General features: G+C 45.7%; 1 protein-coding gene across 2 annotated transcripts in view; it reads left to right on the top strand.

Annotated features, from left to right (window-relative positions):
• Positions 1-2,242: 2,242 nt before the first annotated feature.
• Positions 2,243-27,603, top strand: part of CPA6 (carboxypeptidase A6) — a 280,392-nt gene continuing 255,031 nt past the window's right edge. For both annotated transcript variants that reach the window (XM_063923870.1, XM_063923868.1), the window contains exon 1: positions 2,243-2,581. In XM_063923870.1, the coding sequence (XP_063779940.1) occupies positions 2,481-2,581 (101 nt within the window). In that variant the 5' untranslated portion in view covers positions 2,243-2,480. The remainder of the gene's footprint in view (positions 2,582-27,603) is intronic.

Raw genomic sequence — 27,603 nt, 5'->3', positions numbered from 1 at the left:
ACATAATAAAAACAAGATATATAATAAAAAAGAATTGCAATAAAACTTGTTACACCATTAATTAGTGTTAATAGGAATCAAGGGGGTCATTCCGAGTTGTTCGCTCGTTCGTTTTTTTTCGCAACGAAGCGATTAGTCGCAATCTGCACATGCGCAACGTTCGCAGTGCGCCTGCGTCAAGTAAATTAGCACAAAAGTTTGGTATTTTAGTCACGGCCTAGCGAAGATTTTTCATCGTTCTGGTGATCGGAGTGTGATTGACAGGAAGTGGGTGTTTCTGGGCGGAAACTGGCCGTTTTATGGGAGTGTGCGGAAAAACGCAGGCGTTTCAGGGAAAAATGCGGGAGTGGCTGGAGAAATGGGGGAGTGTCTGGGCGAACGCTGGGTGTGTTTGAGACGTCAAACCAGGAACGAAACTGACTGAACTGATCGCAGTGTAGGAGTAAGTCTCGAGCTACTCAGAAACTGCTAAGAAATTTCTATTCGCAATTCTGCTAATTTTTCGTTCGCAATTCTGCTATGCTAAGATACACTCCCAGAGGGCGGCGGCTTAGCGTGTGCACAGCTGCTAAAAGCAGCTAGCGAGCGAACAACTCGGAATGAGGGCCCATATCATTGACTGCTACATGAATAATCACTTCAACCAATTCATCATAGCTATCATAGTATCCTATATGTGCATATATTTTATTTTCCACAGATTTATTCTATACACCATCCATATATATATATTTCTGGATTCATAAAGGAGCATGTCAAGAAAGGCAAAATCATAATGTACAAGGACATATATTTAAATGGCCATTTTAAATAATTTTTTCCTTTTTTCTTATTTACTTATATCAGGTCCCAAGAGGCATTAGTCAATTCTGTAACAGTTGGATTACTATCTATAATTAGAGAGGCTATATAGCTATACTCTAGCATAGGAAAAATATACTAGCAATAATGGAAGAGATACACGTTTATACCACACCATATAGATTTCACTGAGAGAGCCAATGGTGAGTATCTCATTCTTGTTAAACATACTCTCAAGCAACTCTCAGAACATTCTCATATTAGCCTGATACTCTAGTACTTTCATCCTTCTATTACTACCATTACCCACATTGATTATAGATTCGATCAAAGCCATAAAGTATTATATTGAACTAAACCAATTATATATATAAATGAAACAGAGGACCCGGGATCCACTACCGTTCCCTAATGAACGGAGTGATCTCGTAATTCTCATTTAGGCCACGTGGGACCAGTGTGTTCAGAGTCAGAATCCAAAAGGTCTCCCTTCTAAGCAGCTGTTCTTCTCTGTTTCCACCATCTTTGCCTGCTGCTACATGTTCAATACCCGCAAATTTCAGGAGAGATGGATCGGCATTGTGTTTCTCTACAAAGTGTCGTGGAACACTTAAGGGGGGTACTCACGGGAGAGATATGTGCTGAGCGATCTTAACACAGACCGCTCAGCACACATCTCTCACCCCGCTCAGCACAGCGCGATGTGCTGAGCGAGGGGGAAAGCCGACGGGGGGCCGCTCACTTCACACAACGGTGAAGTGAGCGACCCGCTAGATTGAGCCTGCATGCAGCTCAATCTAGCATCGGCGATAGCAATGTGCGGGGCCGCGCATCGCTATCGCTGGGGGGCATACACACGGCAGATCCGTGCTTAAAATCTAAGCAATCTAGCAAGATTGCTTAGATTTTAAGCACGGATCTCTCCGTGTGTACCCCCCTTAAGGTTCATAACACGATTTCTAATGTTTCTACTGTGCTCCAATATTCGGATCTTTAATACCCTCTTGGTCTTACCGACATAGCCAACTGCACAATTTATATACATACATATGTATACACACACACACACACACACACACACACACACACACACACACACACACACACACACACACACACACATTCAAATCTGTAGATGTAGATGTATGTAATTTCACATTCACAATATGTATGCATGTCTTATATGCAACAATTCATACTGAGCAGGGAGCACATTGTAGACCTGTCATTTATATACTGTATTTGAAAAGCTTTTGTGCAGTTGTGTGGTAATAGAGGAGAGCCTTGGTACATCCAGCACACAAGCAAGTGTCCAGGTAAGTAACTAAGGCATTGTACAGGGAGGGGCCCTGTGTCTGTATGTTCTGTAACATGTAACCCAAATCACCCCTCCCCTATATCTGTACTGTGCTGCTAATCCTGGCTGAGTGACAAAGCACAAAAATCCTCACCCAAGTGCAGAGACCCTCCCACTGTCATACATCCTTCTCATCAGTGGGTTTCAGCTTCATTTCCAGGGAGAAGCTAACTTCAGAGCACTTGGACTCAAGTTTTCTGAGCAGCTGATTTACAGATTCCATTCCTCCAAGTGCAAACCATATGGATGTATAGTACAGCAGCCCAGCTGTTTTACTGCTACCACTGTGAGGAGATTCTCTTCCACCCAGACCTGTGTGATTATGGGCAGCACATGGAGAATGCCTCATCTCTTTCAGCTCTGCCTTCTCTTTCACAGTTGGTTGTCCGGCTGTTGCCACTTGTACAACAACCGTTACGCTGGGTAAGAGTATCTGCGGATTATCCCTTTATTTGTATTGTTCTGCATTTGTGTTTGCTGTATACTATGCTGTATAAATATTACCTACAGTATGACTTATCCTACTAGATCTAGACAGTCACTAAGGTCCTTACCTAATAACCTGCGAGATGGAGACATGGCCACGGTTCTGCCAAATTAGCCTGTATTTTTAAAGGGGCAATCATTTACAAGCCTGTTTTTGCCTTGTAAATTATTGCTACTTTAAAAATATGGCCTAACTCGTCAGAGACGTACCCGAGCCTGCATGTCATAGGCAATAACATAAGGCCCTAAGCTTGCTTATAGTGTTTAAACAATAAATGATATATACTTTACAGTATACATACTTTGGAGCATTAGCAGCACTGTTTGATTTAGTAAAATGATTCACACATTTAGGTAGATGCAGAGTTGGGTACACGTCACAGATACGTACGTCCCGTTTCTGCTTATGTAGAAAACTGTTTCTTTTTTTATTTAACAAATACATTCACTAAAAACACTTCCCTAATACCACAGAAAGAGCTCACCGTCACCCGCATACCAATAAAAACAAATATTGCCTAAACACGCTCACTAAAGTATAATATATGGCCAGTTCATGAAGAAAGCACCAATCAGCACCAGCAGAGCCAATAACAAATGGTTCCCTAGTCCTGGCAGAATCCGCTGAGCCTGCCCCTGACCTCCTGCAAATAAAATGGCTTTGGCATGGGTATACAGTACATCTTTTCCCCAGTCTGCATTGTTCATGATTGCGGGAACACATCCTTACTGTGCTTGGCACATGCTAGAAAATACAGCTCGTCGGGATCCCGGCTGTCACAATACCGACGCTGGGATCCCAACGGGGGCACCATACCGCCGACGGTATACCAGCGAGGTAGGTGATTCCCCCTCTATGGGTGGAATAGGGAGAATAGAACCTGTGGCGAGCCACCGAGCCCGCAAGGGGCTTCGTTGGGCTCTCACACCCCCCCCCCCCGCCGGCATTCTACCGCTTTGAATGCCGATGTCGTTATACTGACGTTCAGCATCCTGAGTGGTTGTAAATCATACCAAACCACTAAGAACACCCCTGTCCTGTCTTCTTCCATCCATCCAAAAATAGGCATAAGTGGCAGACACACGCAAATCAGTATGATCACATATGTATGTGCACACTACTCTGGACATGCAGGTGATGTAAGATACAGCACGCTGACCGGCATCGTATGTACTCTATTGGCTCTGCATCAGTCCCTCTGTGAGCTACTCTACTTGTTGTCAGTGACTGTCAAGAAATTGACCATCTTCTTTTGTTACTTCCTAAATAGTAAGCAGTGCTGTTGTGATGTAGATGTTAAACATTACTCCTATATTGTGTCATATGTTACAGGTATTGGGCGGGATGTACTAAAGGGAAAATGTGGGCAAAAATCCGAAAACTGCCATTTTCGGAATTTGCCTGCATTTCCCATATGTACCAAGCTCCGGAAGCTTGAAGCCGGTGCGTAACCCAATAAAAGCCTATGGGCTTCTCTCCGCAATTCCCTCTGAGAGGGATAAAACTGGATAGGTATCACCCCCAGCACTTCCTGCGGCCGCCATGTCAGACTGTGCGTGCACAGAAGGGTTCCCGGGTCCTGAATCCGAAGTCCTTCTATTTTAAAGGACAGCTCTTATCTGTAGAGCTGTCCATTGCGCATTTCTAGGCACTTACTGCCATTATTAACGCCAGTATGTACCCAATAAGCAGCAGGATGTACCGCATCGCAGATGCGATGCTTAGTACATCCCGTCCATTGTGTCATATGTTACAGGTACTGTGTCATACTGTATGTTACAGGTGTGTGATCAGTCCTGGATCCTAAGATTTTCTTCTCACCTTCAATAAACATGTAACTGTTTCCTTTAATATAAAGGTGTGGTTGGTAGATGTGATAACTCAGCTGACATTAGCAAATAAGCAACGCATAGCTTCTGTGTTATGTCTTCTTTCCCTGTACACATGAATTTTAGAAAGTAGGCTCAAGAAAAGTATGAGACAACATTTGGCAGTGTGTAGTTTATAACATATGTTTGTGTGCAATACCGAGAAATGTGTTTTACTTCTGGTACTTGCTTTGATACAAATGACTGCAGAGTTAGGACATACCACGGTATATTTGCATTTGCTTGGGCATCCGATAAGCGATATTTCATTCATACAGATCTGGGGTCATGGGTACAATTACAACCAGGGCCCTCTCTGTGTGGCGTTTGTATGCTGTCCCCATGTTTCCTCCCACAATCCAAACATGTACTGGTATACTGTATGACTTTTTCCAAACAATAACGGTAGTGTGTATATGTGGTAGTTAATATAGATAGCAAACTTCAATGGTGCAGGGGCAGGTGTGAGTAACTAGTCTCTGTAAAGTGCTGCACAATATGTAATCGCTATATAAATAACTGTGAATCAATATATGCGCTTGATACACACTCGGTGTGTTGACATATGTTTGTCTGTAGCTGTGTACTTTCTGTCTAAAAACTGGATGAAGTAGAGATTTGTAAGCTAAAACGCTGGGGCGTGGGGTTATGTTCCGGATGCTGGGGAGGGTTAAGGTTAGGCTGCGGGGGTGGTAGGGTTAGGCTGTGGGGGAGGGTGGATTAGGAGTTAGGCACCCCTGGGGGGAGTTCGGGTTAAGGTGTGTACACAGTGCAATTTTTCTTACGATTTTGACTATATAGTCAAAATCGTAAGAAAATATAGTGTATATCGCATCATGTGTATTGTCCTTGCAATGCCGAACTGCTGTCCCGCGAGATCGGCATCACAAGGAAAAATAGACTGTGCAGGCAGCCTAACATTGACTATATCGGTGGGGCCGACTCTGGCCACGTTGTATAGTCAATGTCGGGCTGTACAGTGCATCACACGCACCGTGTGTGTACACACCATTAGGCTGCTGGGGAGGAAGGGTTATTTTTAGGCTGCAGGAAGGGGGTGGTGGTTAGGGTTAGGCACCACCGGGAAGGGTTAGGGTTAGGCTGCGGATGGGGAGGGTTAGGTTTAGGCTGCGGGTAGGGATAGGGGGCTAGTTGTTCCACGCTATAGCGGGACTCAGCGCTGAGCGTCTTTTTCCTGTGAAAATGCATCTTAGTCGCAAAGTAATGCAATAGGACGCACAAGCAGATCCGAAATGCCACGTTACAGTCTTTTCCAGGAAAACACTGTAGCATAGCATTTTGTATACAGTTTCAGTCACACACAAAATGTAGGCGTACCGCATATCATTTTAATCAGCAGAAGCGGCCTGTGTGTCCTATTGCATTACTTTACGACAAAGATGCGTTTTTGCAGAAAAAAACATTAAAAAAAGATGCTCGGCGCCACCGAGTCACGCGGCACTCACATGTTATGTGTAACGCAACTTGTAGCACACAGAGCAAAGATGTAAGAGGACACATCTGTACCTCCCTCTTCAGCTGTCGGAATTCTCATCGACGGGATGCCGCAGTCGGTATTTTGACTGCCAGTATCACGCACACCGGGATATCATATGTAACCCTTGCACATAACTTTCAGAGATACCCAACACCTAGCCTTAATGCAATAGACGCAGTTTTTATTGATAACAGTTCATCAAAATGATACATGTTGCTGTGCCCCAACGGGAGCTTGTCATTACCCTCAGAACTGGTGGTGGCAACTAGTGAAAGCAGAGACTGAGCAATCCAAAGGGCAGTTATGTTACACAAAGGAAAAGATGCTAATATTATAACTAATTTACTGTACAAGCTTTGTGTATGGTTCACTGCCATACCTCACTGCACCCTGACCCACCATAATAGGGTTATGGTATAATAGGTCGACAGTCAAAAGGTCGACAGTGTATAGGTCAACACCAAATGGGCGACATTCACAAAGTTGACATGGTTCAAAGGTCAACAGGTTCAAAATGTCAACGTTGAAATGGTTGACACATGAATAAGTCGATGTAAGTTTTTATTTATTTATTTTGTAAAATTTTACATTGCAGCACGTGGAACCCTAATTAGTGTACCGCTTCCCTTGCCACGCTTCGGGCAGGGTGCCTCACTCCGCTACCACTGCACTCTGCACAGGTTACCGGCCCCATTTGTAGGCCATGTTGATGGTAAAGTATGAAAAAGTTGAAATAGTATAAAAAAATGAAAAACTTATGTTGACCGTTTAGTGTCGACCTATTGACTGTTGACCATTTAACTGTCGACCTATCATCCAGATGATATATAATATAACACCGCATGACAACTGCACCTGTGTTCCAATGTATAAACAGACAATGTCTAGGTCGACAGTCATTAGGTCAATCCCATATGGTCAACATGTATTATGTTGACACTGACAAAAGGTTGGCACTGGAAAATGTGAATTGGTACAAAAGGTCGACATGTTCAAATAGTTAACATGGCAGTGGTTGACACATGTCGACATAACTTTTGTTAGTGGTGTGAGGCACCATGCCCGCATGCAAGGGGACACGGTACACTAATTGGGGTTAGCTGTGCTCAGACAGTGAAAATGACACCCAAAAAAATGTGGCGTCAACCTTTTTTGTGTCGACAATTTTGTGCCCATTGACCTTATTCTGTGTTAACATTTTGTCAATGTCGACCTAATACATGTCGACTTTTTGTCAGTATCAACCTAAGGCATGTCGACCACATGGGGTCGACCTACCGACTGTCGACCTAGACATTGTAGATCTTTCATAGCACACACACTGTACCTGATCTTCGCATTCCCCTTTTATAAATGGTAATTTATGAAATAAAGAACAAGAACGTTTTGAATAAAGCTTTGAATACACAGGTGACCCAGATACCTATGCAGGCCTAGTCACTATAATAATTGCCCTTTATTGGTTTTGTTGCACATCGCTCTGTGCTGCACATTGCTTTCACACCAGTAGCTGTTTAGTCTGTGATAGGATGGAGATGTGTTTTCCCTATATCATCTAACAAAGCAGATGTTCACCTCTTGCTTGGCTCTGTGTACACAATGCACATTGGGGGTCATTCCGAGTTGATGGTAGCTGTGCTAAATTTAGCACAGCTACGATCGTAAACTCAAACATGCAGGGGGACGCCCAGCATGTCAGTGCCGCCCCCCCCCCCCCCCCCCCCCCGCACAAATACAAAATGCCTTTGTATCTGTGGAGTAACTCCCGGCCAGCGCAGCTCCTGCGGCTGGCCGGGAGTTGTGTCTCACTGCCACTGGCCGCAGCGGCCACACAGCAACCGCGCCACACACCCCCAACGGTCCGGCCACGCCTGCGTTGGCCGGACCGCGTCTACTAAACAGCGGCTTAACGCCGTCGTTCAGCCCCCATCCGCCCAGCGACAGCCTCTGTCTCAGAGGCGATCGCTGGGCACCGACGACTGCCATGCACCGGCGCACTGCGGCGCAGGCGCTTGCGCAGTTCCGACCCGATTGCTGCGCTGCGACAAACTGCAGCGAGCGATCGGGTCGGAATGACCCCCATTATACTACTGCTTCAATAATTCCATTGTTTGTTTCCCTCTGATCATAATTTATATTATGCGAGTGATGTTAATCTATTTTTAGCTGCTCAAAATAATATCTGTGCAAATGATTAATTATGATGTCAGCGATTATAGACAGTGAGTTCTGGTGACATCTTCAGTGTTTGTTAGGAAAACGTATATTACATACTGTACCTCCCAACCACCCTGAGTGGACTGTCCCACTCTCCCGCAATGGGAACGTTTGTCCCACTTTCTAGGAAGTTGGGGGTGTAGACACTAATGGACTGAAGTATCTTGTATTTGCGTAATTTTCATACTGTTTCTAGACAATTTGGCTCCCAGTACGAACAGTACAAAATGTGCCCCACCCAGTAGACATTCTGAAATGCGCGCCCCTCCCCCGCTCCCACATACATAAAAAAAACTATTTTGCACGCGGTGTGTCCTTGTAAAAATGGGCATGGCCTCACAGGAAAAGACTACCTTACACCCCAGTTTTTGACCCTGCACCAACAGACCTTGGCCACCACAGGAGAGAAAACAATTCCACCATATTAAGCCCCACACAGTAATGCCCCTTGCAACATATTATACCACACACCGCAATGCCTGTGATACATTATGCCCTACTGTAAGGTTTCTAATTACTTTTAAGTTAACTCCTTATTGCCAGGGGTTTCATGCTCTGGGTTCCATGCTCGTTGCCAGGGGTTTCATGCTCCAGGTGTCATGCTCGTTGCCAGGGGTGTGTAATGTTCATTGCTAGGGGTTCCATGCTTGTTGCCAAGGGTTTAATGCTTTGGCTCTGGGTGTCATGCTCGTTCCCAGGGTTTTGTAATGCTCATTGCCAGGGGTTCCATGCTCGTTGCAAGGGGGTTTCATGCTTTGGCTATGGGTGTTGTGCTCGTTCCCAGGGGTGTGTAATGCTCGTTGCCTGTGTGTGTAATGCTCGTTGCTAGGGGTAATGCTCATTGCCAGGGGTGTATCCAGTCGCTGGCACCAGGCCGCCAGCACTGCTATTCTGCTCCCCCTCCTCCCGCCCATAGTACTCTGCTCGGTGGTTTCGCAAAATGATGAAACTCCGCGCCCGAGCGGAGTACTATGGAAGGGAGGAGGGGGAGCAGGAATGCAGCTAGTAAGTGCTGCGGCGATCGCACGGCTCGCCTGCAGCTAGAAACGGCACTTCTTCCATGGGATGTGGAGACAGAGAATGGTCAGGAGAGTTGAGCATGACTTAACACATTTCACTTCATCATAAGGGTGAAGCAAAGTTTATAACGGTATTGAGAATGATGTTTAGAATGCGCTCTCGCCACACTTCGGGCCCGGTGGCGCCCTTTGTCGGGATTCCGACGTTGGTATCCTGACACCCGGGATCCCGACAGCTGGCAAAATGAATGCCTCCCGTTAAAAGAACCAATCTTGGCAAGTTCTTCAACTATAGCATCCCTTGTTCCCATGGAACACAATATACTTACGCATAGGACTTAAGTTAGCAAAATTGAACTGACAAATTGTCCGATTTTTCAGTCAGTGGAAGATCCTGATGGAAGGTCCTGATAATTTCCAGCAGTATATATTGCTGCACCTGTGTATAATGCTCACATGAACACTCATATATTGTGTGTAAATCTGGCTCTGGTACCAGCCAGTGCCTCCTGATATCTGCACTACACACTAAGCAATTTTATTTAAGAAAAAGTTACCCATTTTCTGCCACACCAAACTGAATCTGCATATGTCTGCCCACAAGGAGGATGAGGTAATCAGGATAAATTGTGGGAAATATGAGTATTGAGAATGCACACACGCTCCTTTATATCGGGACCTTTTGGCCGATAATCTTCTGGCAAGTATGAGAATTGAAAACAAGCATTTCTGTCAGTTTTTGGACCATTTTATCAGTGTTTGCCAATACGCTCATGTGATGCGATACTACAGAACCAGTGCCGTAACTAGAAATTTTAGCGCTGTGTGCAAGAAACAGCATCGGCGCCCCCATATACAAATTGGGGCCAATGTGCGCCGTATTGCGTGTAAAAAATATAGGGGTGTGGCTTCATGGGGAAGGGGCATGGCCACAGACCTCCCTTTTGCACATAATGGCAGGCAGAGTCCCCCTTTTTACACATAACGGCAGGCAGAGTCCCCCTTTTTACACATTACAGCAACAGAGCCCCCTTTTTTACACATTATGGCAGGCAGTCCCCCATTTCTACACATTATGGCAAGCAGTCCCTCTTTTTGAAAGATTATGACAGGCAGTCCCCTTTTTAAACATTATGGGAGGGAGGGAGGGGAGAGAGAGAGTTATACTCACCTGCAATGAGCTGGCATGCGTATCCTCTGTCCTCCTCCTGTTCCTGCCCTGCGCTCTGCCGGCTTCTGTTCCCCTACTTGAGGTGCATTGGGTGGGGTGAGGGGGGCACGGGAAGCACACTCTCTCCGACGTGGATGCGGGGCATGATGAGGGTGTGAGTGGGTTTGGCTTCAGCTGCCTTCGTCTAACACTAACAAGAGCTACGGCCGGAGCGGGGGATCAGGGAGGAGGCGGAGCCTGCAGACACTGTCCGTGCTGCAGGACATGGATTGGGGGGGAGACTTTTAGCAGCCGACTTCTGTGGCACGGGAAGCACACACACTCTCCGTGCAGGGGGGTGGCAGCCGGGCAGCGCTTGTGTCATGTAGGTAACTAGCGCTGGGCGCACCTCGCCGCGGGAAGCGCTCCGCTAGCGGCAGAGGTCCATCATAGACAGTAGTGGCCCTGCGGGTTGTGCCAGCGGTCCTGCGCCCACAGTGCACATGCGCTGTGCGCCAGGCACCGCTGGCACACACCTAGTTACGGCACTGTACAGAACCCCGTTAGGACTCCTTGTGGGGTTACTATGTCCCTTATTTGGATCCTGTGCTGCCAATGCTAGGGCAAGAATCGGGACTGCAGGAGTTAACTTTTCTTCTAGCTGCAGTAGGAGAAGGAGCACAGACCTAGCAACAGGCTGACCTGTAACTTCTGAAGGGGGGAGGAGCCAACGGAGTGGAAGCTGAGCCCTAAGGAGAGGGAGCTGTGTGAGGTGCCAGGGGAAGCCATCCCACCTGTGGAGAGTCTGAGCTGAATGGTGGCAAAACCAATACAGATCCAAAACACGGAGGAGATCCAAACCACAACACAAAACCCGAAAAATGGGCCGGCGCTCACCCCTAGTTATGGTCTAATAGGTCCGCCCCAGTTATTTCTACTGTGAGGAATGTTATACCTGCTATCAGCTACAGACAAAAGAGTTACTCACTACTAGGGATGGCCATCGACCATCGATGAATCAAAATCATTGATGGTCTATGACTATGGTAACTACTTTTACCATTGATGGGGAGAACCAGAGTTTCCCGCCATCGATGGTAAATAGCGATCAAATATTTTTTTTCATTTATTCTCTAGGGTGTCAGGGACATGGAGCATAGCTCCGCCCACGGACACCTGTGAAGCCACACCCCCGGGCTCTGATTGGCCCTCGTCCATCTCAATACTAAAGTAATGGGGACCATCAATGGGCAAAACCATTGATGGTTCCCTTACAGATGGTTACCCACCATCGAGGTTATCCACCGATGATACCATCGATGGATAACCCACCAATGGCCATCCCTACTCACTACTGCAGTCAAAAAGGGGAACTGTTCTAATTGCTTGTGTTACTTGCTCATATAGCCAGCCGTTTAACCCTGCTACCTGTGGGATGCTAAAGACATTGCTGCCACTATGGGGGTAATTCAGATCTGATCGCTGCTGTGCGTTTTCGCACAGCAGGCGAGCAGATCTGAACTGCGCATGCGTATGCACCGCAATGCGCCGACGCGTCGCACAACAGCAACAGGCATCGGCGCCTAGCGACAGGATGGTGCGAAATATCCAAACGCACGGGCATTAGTAAGGTGATTGACAGGAAGAGGCCGTTTGTGGGTGGCATGGGCAAGAAAAAGAAGTAAACTGGTATTTCCAAGACCGGCACTAAAATGGGCTCTATTCACCAAGCTGCTGTGTGAAGTACAGGGATAGTCAATCCCATAGATTATGAACAATAAAACAAAACAAAAGAATACACTGCGCTTCTTTGAGGAAAGAAATTACAAATGCAAGTGAAGTGAAATTGAATTAAATAATATTTATTAATACCAATAAATGTATTAACTGTTTTAATATATCAAATCTGTTAAAAGTTTATGTATATGTTAAAATTATATATATATAGCAGCCAAAAACACAGAATAAAAAGCATGAATTAATGATGTTAAATAATCACCCCTTAGTATTTGGGGATTCTACATCCATACTGTGATGGTATTTGTTTGATGTGTCCTGTTCCTTGATTACCACCTTGTAGTGTGAGTTCAAATCACAAACTTTGGATGATGGGTCTTAGCTTTATATTGCTGTCCCAGCTTGAAAAAAGGGGTCCTGGAGTCAGCAGATGGCACCGCTGTGATGGTGGGGGTCCCCTGGAGCCGGATCGTCAGCTGTATTAGTAATGCCCCAGAGATTTAATATCCATATTCAGCATGATAGTGAAGGTCTGGTTCTCGGGTCACATGTAGAATCCAAATAAGAAACCAGATGAGAATACAATAAATCCTGGGGTGCAGCTGGACTGACGGGTTTCGCTGGGGGGGGGGGGGAAGTGTCCCTGGCTTAGCATTTTCAAGGGTTGTTTGTAGGTGGCAACTGACCGTTTTCCATAAGTGTCCAGAAAAACGCAGGTGGGATCAGGCGTTTTAAGGGAGGGTGTCTGACGCTGGGCAGAAAAAAACGCAGCACAGCGATAAGATCTGAATTAGGCCCTATACCTACTACTGCTTTGCTTGCTAAACACAGTACCATGCTTCCAATTGCCCAAGCACTAGCTGCTATGGAACAGACAATTGCCTTATTAGTGGTTTGGTTTCTTAAATATATTGAAGTGTGGTGAGCGCAGCGAGCCCACAAGGGGACATGCTGCGGAGCACACTGCGCTCGAGGTCGGGATTCCGGCATCGGTATTTCGACTGCCGGGATCCTGACAGTCGGGATTTCATACTGAATCCGTCCAGGCGGTAATAAGGAAAGGTCTGTGTTATATGCAGGAATAAAACCAGGAGCAGACACAGGGGTGTAACCAGAAATTTATGGGCCCCATGGCAGCATTTTGAAGGGGCCCCTCTCCATTGTATCTAGAGAGTCATGCCTCTCCGCAGTAGTTGTTTATTTTATGCCCCATAATATTGCCTTAATTAATTTTATGCAATATACATGCCCCATAGTGAGCGAGTTCATTTTATACAATATACATGCCCCATAGTGAGCTAGTTCATTTTATACAATATACATGCCCAGTAGTGAGCTAGTTCATTTTATGCAATATACATGCTTAGTAGTGAGCTAGTTCATTTTATGCAATATACATGCCCCATAGTGAGCTAGTTCATTTTATACAATATACATGCCCCATAGTGAGCTAGTTCATTTTATACAATATACATGCCCCATAGTGAGCTAGTTCATTTTATACAATATACATGCCCAGTAGTGAGCTAGTTCATTTTATGCAATATACATGCCCCATAGTGAGCTAGTTCATTTTATACAATATACATGCCCCATAGTGAGCTAGTTCATTTTATACAATATACATGCCCCATAGTGAGCTACTTCATTTTATACAATATACATGCCCAGTAGTGAGCTAGTTCATTTTATGCAATATACATGCTTAGTAGTGAGCTAGTTCATTTTGTGCAATATACATGCCCCATAGTGAGCTAGTTCATTTTATGCAATATACATGCCCAGTAGTGAGCTAGTTCATTTTATGCAATATACATGCCCCATAGTGAGCTAGTTCATTTTATACAATATACATGCCCCATAGTAAACTAGTTCATTTTATACAATATACATGCCCCACAGTGAGCTAGTTCATTTTATACAATATACATGCCCAGTAGTGAGCTAGTTCATTTTATGCAATATACATGCTTAGTAGTGAGCTAGTTCATTTTATGCAATATACATGCCCCATAGTGAGCTAGTTCATTTTATGCAATATACATGCCCAGTAGTGAGCTAGTTCATTTTATGCAATATACATGCCCCATAGTGAGCTAGTTCATTTTATACAATATACATGCCCAGTAGTGCGCTAGTTCATTTTATACAATATACATGCCCAATAGTGAGCTAGTTCATTTTATACAATATACATGCCTAGTAGTGAGCTAGTTCATTTTATGCAATATACATGCCCCATAGTGAGCTAGTTCATTTTATACAATATACATGCCCGATAGTGAGCTAGTTCATTTTATACAATATACATGCCCAGTAGTGAGCTAGTTAATTTTATACAATATACATGCCCCATAGTGAGCTAGTTCATTTTATACAATATACATGCCCCATAGTGAGCTAGTTCATTTTATACAATATACATGCCCAATAGTGAGCTAGTTCATTTTATACAATATACATGCCCCATAGTGAGCTAGTTCATTTTATACAATATACATGCCCCATAGTGAGCTAGTTCATTTTATGCAATATACATGCCCCATAGTGAGCTAGTTCATTTTATGCAATATACATGCCCCATAGTGAGCTAGTTCATTTTATACAATATACATGCCCAATAGTGAGCTAGTTCATTTTATACAATATACATGCCCAATAGTGAGCTAGTTCATTTTATACAATATACATGCCCCATAGTGAGCTAGTTCATTTTATACAATATACATGCCCAATAGTGAGCTAGTTCATTTTATACAATATACATGCCCAGTAGTGAGCTAGTTCATTTTATGCAATATACATGCCCAGTAGTGAGCTAGTTCATTTTATGCAATATACATGCCCCATAGTGAGCTAGTTCATTTTATACAATATACATGCCCCATAGTGAGCTAGTTCATTTTATACAATATACATGCCCCATAGTGAGCTAGTTCATTTTATACAATATACATGCCCAGTAGTGAGCTAGTTCATTTTATGCAATATACATGCTTAGTAGTGAGCTAGTTCATGTTATGCAATATACATGCCCCATAGTGAGCTAGTTCATTTTATACAATATACATGCCCAATAGTGAGCTAGTTCATTTTATACAATATACATGCCCCATAGTGAGCTAGTTCATTTTATACAATATACATGCCCAATAGTGATCTAGTTCATTTTATACAATATACATGCCCAGTAGTGAGCTAGTTCATTTTATGCAATATACATGCCCAGTAGTGAGCTAGTTCATTTTATGCAATATACATGCCCCATAGTGAGCTAGTTCATTTTATACAATATACATGCCCCATAGTGAGCTAGTTCATTTTATACAATATACATGCCCCATAGTGAGCTACTTCATTTTATACAATATACATGCCCAGTAGTGAGCTAGTTCATTTTATGCAATATACATGCTTAGTAGTGAGCTAGTTCATTTTGTGCAATATACATGCCCCATAGTGAGCTAGTTCATTTTATGCAATATACATGCCCAGTAGTGAGCTAGTTCATTTTATGCAATATACATGCCCCATAGTGAGCTAGTTCATTTTATACAATATACATGCCCAGTAGTGCACTAGTTCATTTTATACAATATACATGCCCAATAGTGAGCTAGTTCATTTTATACAATATACATGCCCAGTAGTGAGCTAGTTCATTTTATGCAATATACATGCCCCATAGTGAGCTAGTTCATTTTATACAATATACATACCCGATAGTGAGCTAGTTCATTTTATACAATATACATGCCCAGTAGTGAGCTAGTTCATTTTATACAATATACATGCCCCATAGTGAGCTAGTTCATTTTATACAATATACATGCCCCATAGTGAGCTAGTTCATTTTATACAATATACATGCCCAATAGTGAGCTAGTTCATTTTATACAATATACATGCCCCATAGTGAGCTAGTTCATTTTATACAATATACATGCCCCATAGTGAGCTAGTGCATTTTATGCAATATACATGCCCCATAGTGAGCTAGTTCATTTTATACAATATACATGCCCCATAGTGAGCTAGTTCATTTTATACAATATACATGCCCAGTAGTGAGCTAGTTCATTTTATACAATATACATGCCCAGTAGTGAGCTAGTTCATTTTATGCAATATACATGCCCCATAGTGAGCTGGTTCATTTTATGCCCCATAGACGTGCACTAGTTCACATTATACCACACTGTGCCACCGATTTATCTAATGCTACATTGAATTCACCACAGTTAACACTGTGCCACATTGTAGTGCTGCCAGTTCACATTATGCCACACAGGGGACCAAGCAACTCCTACCTGAGGGGGATACTTCCTAATGCCAGACATTCCATGTTGAGTGTAGACCTTCTTAATTCAAGCACTCTGTCCTTTTCTGGGACAGTCGTATTCACAACCCCCCACTCCCCAGCTTCACACAGGCTGTAAACAAGGAGAAGCCTACTATCCGACAGTGCTGGGCTTACAGATTTGCCCAGCTGTGCCTATGAGTGTGAAACAGGATTGTGGGAAATGGATCATATCATAATGGAACTTTACTGAGAGGGAGAAGAAGAGATCGCCACTGATGAGTCCCCATTTTAATGCCCAGGCAATTGGCCGGACCCAATTTCTCAGCAGGCAATTTCAAGAACTTGGTAGACAACTATCTGAGCTAGGTCCAGGGCCCTCTGTTCCTTTGGGCCCCATAGCAATGGTACCTTTTGCACCCTCTATAGTTACGCCCATGAGCCAACAGGATACAGATTAGCACAATGACAGGAACACGGAAATGTTAGCGCATGAACACTATAACCAGCAAGTTGTCAGTAACAGGTGGCTATTTAATGCAGCTGGCAAAAATGAGAACCAAGTAGGAGACCAGCCCCCAGATGACATAAATAAAATGAGACCAAACCAGCACCGTCAATGAGCACCAAAATATCTGATCTGCATCATCGCAGCACATCTATGCCCGCCTTGCAGGCAGGTAAGCACTCTTCTGGGAAATTACTTGCTCTGCCAGGAGTCCAGGCAGGGGTGTTTCTAGAGAGGAGGAGGCCCATGTGCAAGCTCCGTCAGGGCCCCCTCCTCTCTAGCCGGCAGTAGTGCTGTAGCTCTGAGCACTAGGTTCCCTAAGGGACCCTAGCGCTGTCCCAGAGTGTAGAGTGCATGTGCAGATCTCCAGGAAAATGGCTCGATGGCCTAATGCATGTCTACCATTAGTAAATCTAATAATCCACACCCACTCACACATTGTTAAGCAAAACTGGTTAAAGAAACAAAAATCTTCAGAAGTGCATTCCACACCGAGCATGAGTACATCCACCAGACAGGAGAATACTTGTGGTGAACTGAAACCATCACACACAATATATAAATACCTTTACTATCTACAATTGCAAAACCTGCATAAAGAGTCTGACTAACATTTTTCAATTACTGCCTTTTCCTTTTATGACTTACTTCCAATTACTGTGGAAAAGCAAAAACCCACATAATAATCACAGAGCATAAAGCAGATTTTCTGGCCAAAATAATAGCAATCTTCAAAAGTGTAAACTAGACTAATGAACACGCATAAACTTAAAAACCATATGTGTCCCTTAGTACATCCCCCTGACAGAATACTCTGACTCATCACTCATGTTTATTGTGACATAAAACACAAATTGTACTCAGTTGCTAAAATTGTATATAGAGCCAGACTGATCTTCTGGGCTGGATACTCTAATGTACACAGAACAACTTCCATTATGAGTCATTCAGATTCTGCAATTATTCCAAAGTACTTGCCTATATTTTTTATGTACTCAATCTACCTCTCTTATTGACCTTCTCAGTCTCACTCTCATGTAGAGATGAGCGGGTTCGGTTCTTCGAGATCCGAACCCCCCCGAACTTCACATATTTTACACGGGTCCGAGGCAGCCTCGGATCCTCCCGCCTTGCTCGGTTAACCCGAACGAGGGCGAACGTCATCATCCCGCTGTCGGATTCTCGCGAGATTCAGATTCCATATAAAGAGCCGCGCGTCGCCGCCATTTTCACTCATGCATTGGAGATTGAACGGAGAGGACGTAGCTACGTTCTCTCCCTGAAAAGCTCCATATCTGTGCTTAGTGTGCTGCAAATATCTGTGCTCAGTGTGCTGCATTGTGGGGACCACCAGTATTTCTCTGACGTCCTAGTGGATGCTGGGAACTCCGTAAGGACCATGGGGAATAGCGGCTCCGCAGGAGACTGGGCACAAAAAGTAAAAGCTTTAGACTAGCTGGTGTGCACTGGCTCCTCCCCCTATGACCCTCCTCCAAGCCTCAGTTAGATTTTTGTGCCCGAACGAGAAGGGTGCAAGCTAGGTGGCTCTCCTGAGCTGCTTAGAAGTAAAAGTTTAAATAGGTTTTTTATTTTCAGTGAGTCCTGCTGGCAACAGGCTCACTGCATCGTGGGACTAAGGGGAGAAGAAGCGAACTCACCTGACTGCAGAGTGGATTGGGCTTCTTGGCTACTGGACATTAGCTCCAGAGGGACGATCACAGGTTCAGCCTGGATGGGTCCCGGAGCCGCGCCGCCGGCCCGCTTACAGAGCCAGAAGAGCGAAGAGGTCCGGAGAAAGCGGCGGCAGAAGACGTTCCTGTCTTCAAATAAGGTAGCGCACAGCACTGCAGCTGTGCGCCATTGCTCTCAGCACACTTCACACTCCGGTCACTGAGGGTGCAGGGCGCTGGGGGGGAGCGCCCTGAGACGCAATAAAAACGATATAAAAACCTTATATGGCTAAAAAAAATGCATCACATATAGCTCCTGGGCTATATGGATGCATTTATCCCCTGCCAGTTTCCTGAAAAAAGCGGGAGAAAAGGCCGCCGTGAAGGGGGCGGAGCCTTTCTCCTCAGCACACAAGCGCCATTTTCTTTCACAGCTCCGCTGGAAGGACGGCTCCCTGACTCTCCCCTGCAGACTACACTACAGAAACAGGGTAAAACAAGAGAGGGGGGGCACTATTGGCAGCTAATATATAATACAGCAGCTATAAAGGGAGTAACACTTATATAAGGTTATCCCTGTATATATATAGCGCTCTGGTGTGTGCTGGCAAACTCTCCCTCTGTCTCCCCAAAGGGCTAGTGAGGTCCTGTCCTCTATCAGAGCATTCCCTGTGTGTGTGCTGGGTGTCGGTACAATTGTGTCGACATGTATGAGGAGGAAAATGAGGTGGAAGCAGAGCAATTGCCTGTGTTAGTGATATCACCCCCTAGGGAGTCGACACCTGACTGGATGGTAGTAATTAAAGAATTACGTGACAATGTCAGCACTTTGCAAAAAACTGTTGACGACATGAGACAGCCGACAAATCAATTAGTGCCTGTTCAGGCGTCTCAGACACCGTCAGGGGCGCTAAAACGCCCGTTACCTCAGATGGTCGACACAGACCCTGACACGGATACTGAATCCAGTGTCGACGGTGACGAGACAAACGTAATGTCCAGTAGGGCCACACGTTACATGATCATGGCAATGAAGGAAGCATTGAACATTTCTGACACTACAAGTACCACAAAAAAGGGTATTATGTGGGGTGTGAAAAAACTACCAGTAGTTTTTCCTGAGTCAGATTAATTAAATGAGGTGTGTGATAAAGCGTGGGTTTCCTCCGATAAAAAACTGCTGATTTCTAATAAATTATTGGCACTATACCCTTTCCCGCCAGAGGATAGGGCACGTTGGGAAACACCCCCTAGGGTAGATAAGGCGCTCACACGCTTATCAAAACAAGTGGCGTTACCGTCTCCTGATACGGCCGCTCTCAAGGAACCAGCTGATAGAAGGCTGGAAAATATCTTAAAAAGTATATACACACATACCGGTGTTATACTGCGACCAGCGATCGCCTCAGCCTGGATGTGCAGCGCTGGAGTGGCTTGGTCGGATTCCCTGACTGAAAATATTGATACCCTGGATAGGGACAGTATATTATTAACTATAGAGCATTTAAAGGATGCATTACTATATATGCGAGATGCACAGAGGGATATTTGCACCCTGGCATCTAGAGTAAGTGCGATGTCCATTTCTGCCAGAAGAACGTTATGGACGCGACAGTGGTCAGGTGATGCGGATTCCAAACGACATATGGAAGTATTGCCGTATAAAGGGGAGGAGTTATTTGGGGTCGGTCTATCGGACCTGGTGGCCACGGCAACGGCTGGAAAATCCACCTTTTTACCCCAGGTCACCTCTCAGCAGAAAAAGACACCGTCTTTTCAAACCCAGTCCTTTCGTCCCTATAAGGGCAAGAGGGAAAAAGGCCGCTCATTCCTGCCCCGGGGCAGAGGAAGGGGAAAAAGACTGCACCATGCAGCCTCTTCCCAGGAGCAGAAGCCCTCCCCCGCTTCTGCCAAGTCCTCAGCATGACGCTGGGGCTCTGCAAGTAGACTCGGGCACGGTGGGGGGCCGTCTCAAGAATTTCAGCGCGCAGTGGGCTCACTCGCAAGTGGACCCCTGGATCCTGCAGGTAGTATCACAGGGGTACAAATTGGAATTCGAGACGTCTCCCCCTCGCCGGTTCCTGAAGTCTGCTCTACCAACGTCTCCCTCCGACAGGGAGGCAGTATTGGAAGCTATTCACAAGCTGTATTCCCAGCAGGTGATAATCAAGGTACCCCTCCTACAACAGGGAAAGGGGTATTATTCCACGCTGTTTGTGGTACCGAAGCCGGACGGCTCGGTGAGACCAATTTTAAATCTAAAATCTTTGAACACTTACATAAAAAGGTTCAAATTCAAGATGGAGTCACTCAGAGCAGTGATAGCGAACCTGGAAGAAGGGGACTATATGGTATCTCTAGACATCAAGGATGCTTATCTCCATGTCCCAATCTACCCTTCTCACTAAGGGTACCTCAGGTTTGTGATACAAAACTGTCATTATCAGTTTCAGACGCTGCCGTTTGGATTGTCCACGGCACCACGGGTCTTTACCAAGGTAATGGCCGAAATGATGATTCTTCTTCGAAGAAAAGGCGTATTAATTATCCCTTACTTGGACGATCTCCTGATAAGAGCAAGGTCCAGGGAACAGTTAGAGGTCGGAGTAGCACTATCTCAGGTAGTGCTACGTCAGCACGGGTGGATTCTAAATATCCCAAAATCACAGCTGATTCCAACAACACGTCTACTGTTCCTAGGGATGATTCTGGACACAGTCCAGAAAAAGGTGTTTCTCCCGGAGGAGAAGGCCAGGGAGTTATCCGAGCTAGTCAGGAACCTCCTAAAACCAGGACAAGTGTCAGTGCATCAGTGCACGAGAGTCCTGGGAAAAATGGTGGCTTCTTACGAAGCGATTCCATTCGGAAGATTCCATGCAAGAACTTTTCAGTGGGATCTGCTGGACAAATGGTCCGGATCGCATCTTCAGATGCATCAGCGGATAACCCTATCTCCAAGGACAAGGGTATCTCTCCTGTGGTGGTTAGAGAAGGCTCATCTTCTAGAGGGCCGCAGATTCGGCATTCAGGATTGGATGCTGGTAACCACGGATGCCAGCCTGAGAGGCTGGGGAGCAGTCACACAGGGAAGAAATTTCCAGGGCTTGTGGTCAAGCATGGAAACGTCTCTTCACATAAATATCCTAGAGCTAAGGGCCATTTACAATGCCCTAAGTCAAGCAAGGCCTCTGCTTCAGGGTCAACCGGTATTGATCCAGTCGGAGGAGTGGACAACTGGGAAGCAGACTTCCTCAGCAGACACGACCTCCACCCGGGGGAGTGGGGACTTCATCCAGAAGTCTTCCAAGTGATTGTAAACCGTTGGGAAAAACCAAAGGTGGACATGATGGCGTCCCGTCTCAACAAGAAACTGGACAGATATTGCGCCAGGTCAAGGGACCCTCAGGCAATAGCGGTGGACGCTCTGGTAACTCCGTGGGTTTTCCAGTCGGTATATGTGTTCCCTCCTCTTCCTCTCATACCAAAAGTACTGAGAATCATAAGAAGGAGAGGAGTAAGAACGATACTCGTGGCTCCGGATTGGCCAAGAAGAACTTGGTACCCGGAGCTGCAAGAGATGCTCACGGAGGACCCGTGGCCTCTACCTCTAAGGAAGGACCTGCTCCAGCAGGGACCTTGTCTGTTCCAAGACTTACCGCGGCTGCGTTTGACGGCATGGCGGTTGAACGCCGGATCCTGAAGGTAAAAGGCATTCCAGATGAAGTCATCCCTACCCTGATCAAGGCCAGGAAGGATGTAACTGCAAAACATTATCATCGCATTTGGCGAAAATATGTTGCGTGGTGTGGGGCCAAGAAGGCCCCTACGGAGGAATTTCAACTGGGTCGTTTCCTACATTTCCTGCAAGCAGGATTGTCTATGGGCCTAAAATTAGGATCCATTAAGGTTCAAATTTCGGCCCTGTCGATCTTCTTCCAAAAAGAACTGGCTTCAGTGCCTGAAGTTCAGACGTTTGTCAAAGGGGTACTGCATATACAGCCTCCTTTTGTGCCTCCAGTGGCACCTTGGGATCTCAATGTAGTTTTAGGGTTCCTAAAATCACATTGGTTTGAACCACTTGCCACAGTGGATTTGAAATATCTCACATGGAAAGTGGTAATGCTGTTGGCCCTGGCTTCAGCCAGGCGCGTATCAGAATTGGCGGCTTTATCCTATAAAAGCCCTTACCTGATATTTCATTCGGATAGGGCGGAATTGAGGACTCGTCCTCAATTTCTCCCTAAGGTGGTTTCAGCGTTTCACATGAATCAACCTATTGTGGTACCTGTGGCTACTAGGGACTTGGAGGACTCCAAGTTGCTGGACGTAGTCAGGGCCCTGAAAATATATGTTTCCAGGACGGCTGGAGTCAGAAAATCTGACTCGCTGTTTATACTGTATGCACCCAACAAGCTGGGTGCTCCTGCTTCTAAGCAGACGATTGCTCGTTGGATTTGTAGTACAATTCAACTTGCACATTCTGTGGCAGGCCTGCCACAGCCAAAATCTGTTAAAGCCCATTCCACAAGGAAGGTGGGTTCATCTTGGGCGGCTGCCCGAGGGGTCTCGGCTTTACAACTTTGCCGAGCAGCTACTTGGTCAGGGGCAAACACGTTTGCTAAATTCTACAAATTTGATACCCTGGCTGAGGAGGACCTGGAGTTCTCTCATTCGGTGCTGCAGAGTCATCCGCACTCTCCCGCCCGTTTGGGAGCTTTGGTATAATCCCCATGGTCCTTACGGAGTTCCCAGCATCCACTAGGACGTCAGAGAAAATAAGAATTTACTTACCGCTAATTCTATTTCTCGTAGTCCGTAGTGGATGCTGGGCGCCCATCCCAAGTGCGGATTGTCTGCAATACTTGTATATAGTTATGGTTACAAACAAATCGGGTTGTTTATTGTTGGAAGCCATCTTTTCAGAGGCTCCTACGGTTATCATACTGTTAACTGGGTTCAGATCACGAGTTGTACGGTGTGATTGGTGTGGCTGGTATGAGTCTTACCCGGGATTCAAGATCCTTCCTTATTATGTACGCTCGTCCGGGCACAGTATTCTTAACTGAGGCTTGGAGGAGGGTCATAGGGGGAGGAGCCAGTGCACACCAGCTAGTCTAAAGCTTTTACTTTTTGTGCCCAGTCTCCTGCGGAGCCGCTATTCCCCATGGTCCTTACGGAGTTCCCAGCATCCACTACGGACTACGAGAAATAGAATTATCGGTAAGTAAATTCTTATTATTATATTAGTACAGTACAGTAGGCCATTGCTGTATCTTGCAGCTCCATGTCAGACTCAGTTCTAGACAGTATCCTGATCAGTGCTCAATATCTGCTGCATTGTTGTGTGACCAGTATATACTATATATATAATAGTAGTACAGTGCAGCATTTTGGTGACCAACAGTATATAGTTGTACAGTACAGTAGGCCATTGCTGTATCTTGCAGCTCCGTGTCACTGCAAGTATCCATATCTGTGCTGAATTGTTGCGAGCAGTATATATAGTAGTACAGTGCAGCATTTTGGTGACCAACAGTATATAGTTGTACAGTACAGTAGGCCATTGCTGTATCTTGCAGCTCCGTGGCACTTCAAGTATCCATATCTGTGCTACATTGTTTTGAGCAGTATATATAGTAGTACAGTGCAGCATTTTGGTGACCAACAGTATATAGCTGTACAGTACAGTAGGCCATTGCTGTATCTTGCAGCTCCGTGTCACTGCAAGTATCCATATCTGTGCTGCATTGTTGTGAGCAGTATATATAGTAGTACAGTGCAGAATTTTGGTGACCAACAGTATATAGTTGTATAGTACAGTAGGCCATTGCTGTATCTTGCAGCTCCGTGTCACTGCAAGTATCCATATCTGTGCTGCATTGTTGTGAGCAGTATATATAGTAGTACAGTGCAGCATTTTGGTGATCAACAGTATATAGCTGTACAGTACAGTAGGCCATTGCTGTATCTTGCAGCTCTGTGTCACTGCAAGTATCCATATCTGTGCTGCATTGTTGTGAGCAGTATATAGTAGTACAATGCAGCATTTTGGTGACCAACAGTATATAGTTGTACAGTACAGTAGACCATTGCTGTATCTTGCAGCTCCATGTCACTGCAAGTATCCATATCTGTGCTGCATTGTTGTGAGCAGTATATAGTAGTACAGTGCATCATTTTGGTGACCAACAGTATATAGTTGTACAGTACAGTAGGCCATTTCTGTATCTTGCAGCTCCATGTCACTTCAAGTATCCATATCTGTGCTGCATTGTTGTGAGCAGTATATAGTAGTACAGTGCAGCATTTTGGTGACCAACAGTATATAGTTGTACAGTACAGTAGGCCATTGCTGTATCTTGCAGCTCCGTGTCACTTCAAGTATCCATATCTGTGCTGCATTGTTGTGAGCAGTATATAGTAGTACAGTGCAGCATTTTGGTGACCAACAGTATATAGTTGTACAGTACAGTAGGCCATTGCTGTATCTTGCAGCTCTGTGTCTGTCAGACTAGGTTTTGTCTGTGTCCCCGGAGGGGGCACTAGTGGGTCAGTGGAGGTAGGAGGGAGAAAGTGAGGAGGCTGGATTAAGTTTCTGCGCATGGGCGCAATGATGTTTATTAACACAAAGTTCACAAAAGGCAGCAGAAATAAACAATAAGGAATGCAATGTCAATGGTACAGCGTGGGAGCTGAAAGTCTATGGTAACAGAGATTATGATAATGGATGAATGATAACTGATGAATGATAACTGATGAATGATAACTTGATAGAAGATAATCTGGTATGGGAACCAGAGCAGTTTAAAACATGGAACCAGCAGAGATGGTAACATACAGCAAACCTGGTAGCAGAGGCAGGAGACTGGCAATGTTCACAGTGCAGGTGATGAGGCACAGGCAGCAAGCAAGCTGCATCACAGGTGAGGAGATGGAATGCACCTGGAGCGAGTCTCTACTGCTAGGCTGAAGCACACTGAGTTGGTGATTAGTGTGAAGCCTGTAAACAGAAGCAGGTAATGCTGAGGCTTGTAGTTCCACGGAGCTGTAGAGGATACCTGGAGCACAAAGTCACAGGTAGGTAACCAGGAACACGGAGGTATAGGCAGGTAACCAGGAACACGGAGGAACAGGTACCAGATCCAGACACATGGGTCGCAGGAGTGACACAAAGTTCAGGATGATCACAGACTGATCCTGCAGCTCCAGATAAACCCCCTGATGTGCAGGCATTGGTGGGAGTGAGGAAAGTAGGTGCGGCCAAGCACCGGATTGGCCGCCGTGCTCTGACCGATGGAGACTGTCATGGCGGCGCCCATGCCGCGGCCCGGCGGGAACGCGGCGTGCTACACGCCAGCTGTCACAGGAGCGCTCCCAAGCCCAGGATGACATCTGAGGGCAGAGGTGCGGATGACAGCAGAACGCAGGGACCCTGGACGGAGTCCGCACCGGCGGACAGATGTGACTGTGGTGAGTCGATTCCTGACAGTACCCCCTCCTTTAAGGGTGGGCACTGAACACCCACGTGGCTTGGAAGGATGAGTGTTATGGAAGACACGGACCAACCTTGGAGCATGGACATCTGCGGAATTCACCCAACTTCTCTCCTCCGGACCATAACCAGACCAATCGATAAGATATTGTAGACGACCGTACCGGCAATGGGAATCCAGAATCTTCTCTATCTCGAACTCCACGCCCCGCTGAGTTCGAACTTTGGGGCCGACTGGAAGAGCTCTTTGGAAGCGATTCAGGACTAAAGGTCTGAGGAGAGAGACATGAAAGGCATTAGGTATTCGCAGAGAAGATGGTAACTTAAGCTTGTAGGCCACAGGGTTGATGACTCTTTCAACGGGAAAGGGACCGATGAAACGTGGTGCAAATTTAATCGACGGGACCCTAAGACGGAGGTTCCAGGTAGAAAGCCAAACCTTGTCCCCAGGTTTCAGGCTAGGAACTGCACGTCTTTTGCGGTCAGCAAAGTACTTATACCGGCTGGAGGCCTTCTTGAGAGAAGCATGAATCTTCCTCCAGGTTGAAGAGAACTGACTCAGGGCAGTAGTGGCAGCAGGAACATCAATGTGAGAGAGTTCTTGGAAATCTGGAACACGAGGATGTTGCTCATATACAGCAAAGAACGGAGTTGTGTCAGTAGCAGTGTGATAGCGGAAATTGTGGGCAAATTCGGCCCACGGGAGCAGATCCAACCAGTCATCCTGAGAAGATGAAACATAAAGTCTTAAAAATGTCTCCAATTCCTGATTTACCCTCTCTGTCTGCCCATTCGTCTGAGGGTGGTAAGCTGACGAGAACTTCAGTTTAACTTGCATGGCAGAACAGAGAGCCCTCCAAAACCTCGCTACAAACTGAACACCTCGGTCGGATATTATTTCTGAGGGTAGACCATGTAGACGGAAAATCTCCCGTAGGAAGATTTGGGCGAGTTTTGGGGCAGAAGGGAGACCCTGGAGAGGAACAAAATGGGCCATCTTGGTAAATCTGTCCACCACAACCCAGATGGTATTATATCCTTGAGAAGGAGGAAGGTCGGAGATAAAGTCCATGGACAGGTGTGACCAGGGACGGCTGGGAACAGATAATGGTTGTAACTGACCTGCTGGAGACTGACGAGGAATCTTGTGCTGTGCACACTTAGGACAGGATGCCACGAAATCCTTGATGTCAGCTTTCATCTTTGGCCACCAGTATGTCTCAGAGAGGAACTTGAAAGTTTTCAGGACACCGGGATGTCCAGTGAACTTGGACTGATGGGCCCAAGACAGCAACTTGGGACGGAGTTCTGGGGAAACTAAAGTCTTACCAGGAGGAGAAGCCGGAGAAACTTGAGATGCAGCAAATACCACTGGACTCAGGATGGAATGCGGAACTGAGTTAGACGTTTCCTCTTCGGACTCCATAGATCGGGATAAGGCGTCAGCTTTAATGTTCTGAGAACCTGGGCGGAAATGAAGCTTAAAATTAAAACGAGAG

Source organism: Pseudophryne corroboree, chromosome 5, assembly GCF_028390025.1.
Source record: "Pseudophryne corroboree isolate aPseCor3 chromosome 5, aPseCor3.hap2, whole genome shotgun sequence".
NCBI classification, from domain to species: Eukaryota; Metazoa; Chordata; class Amphibia; order Anura; family Myobatrachidae; genus Pseudophryne; species Pseudophryne corroboree.
Note: the sequence above shows the minus strand (reverse complement) of the source record. Positions and strands in the feature narration are given on the sequence as shown.